The sequence below is a fragment of the Glycine max genome, chromosome 4, assembly GCF_000004515.6.
Source record: "Glycine max cultivar Williams 82 chromosome 4, Glycine_max_v4.0, whole genome shotgun sequence".
Classification (NCBI taxonomy): Eukaryota; Viridiplantae; Streptophyta; class Magnoliopsida; order Fabales; family Fabaceae; genus Glycine; species Glycine max.
This window is the reverse complement of record NC_016091.4, coordinates 43432982-43436461: the sequence shown is the minus strand read 5'-3', so window position 1 is coordinate 43436461 and position 3480 is coordinate 43432982. Positions and strand designations below refer to the sequence as shown.

Below are 3480 nucleotides of genomic sequence, written 5' to 3'. Positions count from 1 at the left end.
GTGAGAAAGGAAAAGCAGGAAAAGAGAGAGAGGAACTAATAGGCCTATGCCAAGGTAATCAGAAGAGCAAGTGATCATTGCCCAATTCAAAGTGTCGACAGAGGACTCATCCCAGCTGTTCAAGATTCCATGTGAATCATTCAGAGCTCAATTTATGTTTATCAAAGCCTCCACTGCAATTCATCATAGCCTAACCACATATGTATTGCACGTGAAAATTAGTATTCTGAACCAGTTGCAACATCTCCCCTTCTGCTTTGTTTTCTTTAGTTATGCGTAAATGATGAGTTGATGACTCATTCTATAGAAGGGCTGACTCGGGGGGAGAAAAGTTTATCTCGGGGGGAGAAAAGTCACAAATATTATTTAACTGTAATTCTAGATTAGAAATCAAATTAACTCATTTCGTTTACAATTTTCAAGTCAATAAAGATTTAAGAATCAAATATACATTTATATCTCTTTATGACTTTTTTCAGTTGTTAGATACTTCGAAACCTACCTCATATTTTACAATAGGCTTAAATGGTTTTTATCATTTAAATTTAGGTCATTGTTGTATTTTGCCTCCTAAATTTAAATTTATTTAGTCTCTCAAATTTAAAGAATGTTTTTTTTAGTCTATCTTGATTAATTTTTTTATTGTTTAAATGTACAATTTGTGATGATTTTTATGGTAAGAGATCTTAGAATATCAATTTTTAAAAATTAAGAAGAAGAAAAAAAAAATAAATTTAAATATCGGAGATTAAAAATATATTTAAGTTTTTATATAAAGGACCCTTATCTATTATTAAACCTTGAGCCCAAACAATGTCAAGACTCCCGAATTACTCAACTAAGACCGGTCCCAGTTTCACTAAAATGTGAAAATTGTAAAGAGCTGCTTCCAATTTGACATGAATAACCGCGTTACACAATTCAAACCAAACATGCATTATCTCCCCCAACATGCAAATGATTCCTAACGGGTGTTTTCTTTCTTGCATTCAATATTTGCAAGCCACTTTGCATTCAATAGTTTAGAGCTTGCTTGAGTTCTAAATTTTGCTTGTTTTTTTTACCTCTGTAATTGTAGTCGCTGGTTTTGCCCATAAATAAAGTAACTTTGTAAGATCATGTTGTTAGCATAATAAATGTTGAAGTAACATGCAGCTTGGCTCGGTATGTGAGACATGGAATTATGTTAAAAAAAAATCACAAATTTCATTGCAGAGATGCGGTTATGCAGAACAGTAATGATAGATAAGGTCTAGAAATGTAAAAGCTGCCTATACTCTAGAAGAAAAGATACTCTTGCTAATTGAAATTACAAGTTACAACCAATCTCCAGATAATTTACCATTTTCATGTGTTCTGATCGTGATTTGCACGAAACTAAACTAAAATTAGAGTAGTTTGGATTAATACATGCTTCCTGAAAGAAGTTGTTTTATTTTATTTTTTAATCTGATGCGTAGAAGTATATAACTAAACTTTGGGTCATGTGTCAAAGGATATGGATTTTTCTTCCTCCTCTATCAAAGAATTTGTCATCTCTGCAACTTGGCTCATACTTGGCCTATCATTGGGAGAAGGATTAACGCATTTTAGTGCTACCTGCAACAAACTCATCATTCTCTCTTCAGAAGCACCTCGTGAGATTAGGGACTTGTCGAAAACTTCAAAAGTCCATTCCTCTCTGACCACTGAATTCACCCATTTGACTAGATCAAATCCATCATTTTTAATTACTTTCCCTGTCAGCAGCTCGAGAAGTATCGAACCAAAGGCATGTACATCAGCTTTGAAGATGGATGCAATTAGATCTTTGCTTTTGAGACCTTTGTTGTGAGAATGGACAAACAGAATGTTACTTGACTTTAAGTTACCATGTGCTATTCCATTCTCAAGAAACTCCTCATGCACATATGCCAAAGCCTCAGCTATCTTAGCAGCAACATTTAGTCTGCTTCCCCAGTCAAAAGAGTGGCCACTTTGAGATCCTAAAACCATTAAAAGTGAAGACAAACATATGGTTAGATTTATTCTTTCTAGGCTACATTTCATTGCAGACCCTAGTTCCACTGAAAACTGCTCTTGGGCCTTAAAAAATTCAAATTGAAGACCTAGAGATATCCCATAAAAGGAAAGGAAAAACTTATATACAAGTCCTAAAGAGTTTCATCTCTATAATATATGTTGACTTTTAATACAAACTTTTACTACGGTGATTATAGAGATGAAAATTTTAATTTTGATTGGAAAACAACACCAGAAGTATCTAAAGAACTACATCGAAGTTTTGGCCAAAAGAAAATAAGTGTCATATTAGGAAAACTAATTATTAGTAATGTATTAGAAAATATCATTTAGATGGTAAGCAAATTTGTGTTCTCATTATCATAGGTAGTAAGACACCTTTTTCCTAGTTTAATAGTTCTTCCGTTTAGCAGTGACTACTTATGTGATATGCATTAGTATGTCAAACAAAGTACCATAGCTTATTAACTACTTTCCATATCAAATGAATGTAATGACACCTTACTTTGCTTACAACTTACCATAGAGCAACATGAAGAGACTACCATTCTGCAGATATTTATATGCTAGGAGCTTCTCTTGCTGAGAGCAATAGTATGCAACGGGTGGCAATACGCGTGGATGCTTCACTTGGGCTATCAAATTCATCCTTCTCTCAAAATCTTGCTTGGAAATCCCCCAATCCTTGATCCTCTTCACTGCCAACAGCACCCCATTATCGAGCATAACCTTGTAGAGGCTTCCATGCTTTCCCCTCCTAATCAATTCAGCAGGGGCACCAAGCAAGTCCTCAAATTGCAATCCTCGAAGCGTTTGACTTGAAAGAAGAACAAGAGCTGATGACAGGATGCATCATCAGCAGGGATGTAACCTTTTATGAGAGCAAAATGGTAATGCTGAGTAAGGAGAAGAAGGATAACAGCTCAAGTAGTGAGAATACCAATTTTGAGATGGAGCATTCTGAGATTTCAGATCATGATAGTGGAAATGTTATTGATCACACTAATCAAGGAGAAGCTAGAGATAATGAAGAGTTGGTTACTCAGCATGACTTGTCCAATTATCAATTGACTAGAGATAGAGAAAAAAGGGTGATAAAGCCTCCAAGGAGGTATGGTCATGCTGATATTATTTGCTATGCCTTCAGTGTTGTTGAGGAGATTCAAAATTCAGAACCTAAGACCTAGAGGGAAGCAATTGAAAGTGAAGACAGCCAGCTGTGGCTTCAGGCAATGAGTGAAGAAATGGAATCTTTGAGAAAGAACAATACCTGGATACTTGTGGATCAACCCAAGAAGCAGAAGGCTGTTGGATGTAAGTGGATCTTCAAGAAGAAAGAAGGCATTCCAGGAGTAGAAAGGCCTAGATTCAAGGCAAGATTGGTAGCAAAAGGCTTTACACAGGTTGAAGGAATTGATTACAATGAGATTTTTTCACCAGTTGTGAAGCATTGCTCAA

The 3480-nt window shown here is 35.4% G+C and overlaps 1 protein-coding gene across 1 annotated transcript; it reads right to left on the bottom strand.

The window, feature by feature from the left end:
- Positions 1 to 1482: 1482 nt before the first annotated feature.
- Positions 1483 to 2858, bottom strand: LOC100781516 (probable inactive receptor kinase At2g26730). Its single transcript, XM_006579234.1, has 2 exons — positions 2544 to 2858; positions 1483 to 1985 (listed from the first exon to the last, which is right to left on the bottom strand). Exons 1-2 carry the CDS (start codon positions 2746 to 2748, stop codon positions 1483 to 1485), a joined length of 708 nt encoding a protein of 235 aa, XP_006579297.1. The 5' UTR covers positions 2749 to 2858.
- Between the last annotated feature and the right edge of the window lie 622 nt (positions 2859 to 3480).

Coding starts and splice junctions, on each gene's coding strand:
- LOC100781516 (XM_006579234.1), bottom strand. CDS start 2,748: ATGCTCGATAATGGGGTGCTGTTGGCAGTGAAGAGGATCAAGGATTGG. Junction 1,986..2,543: donor TCTCTTCATGTTGCTCTATG/GTAAGTTGTAAG, acceptor TAATGGTTTTAG/GATCTCAAAGTGGCCACTCT.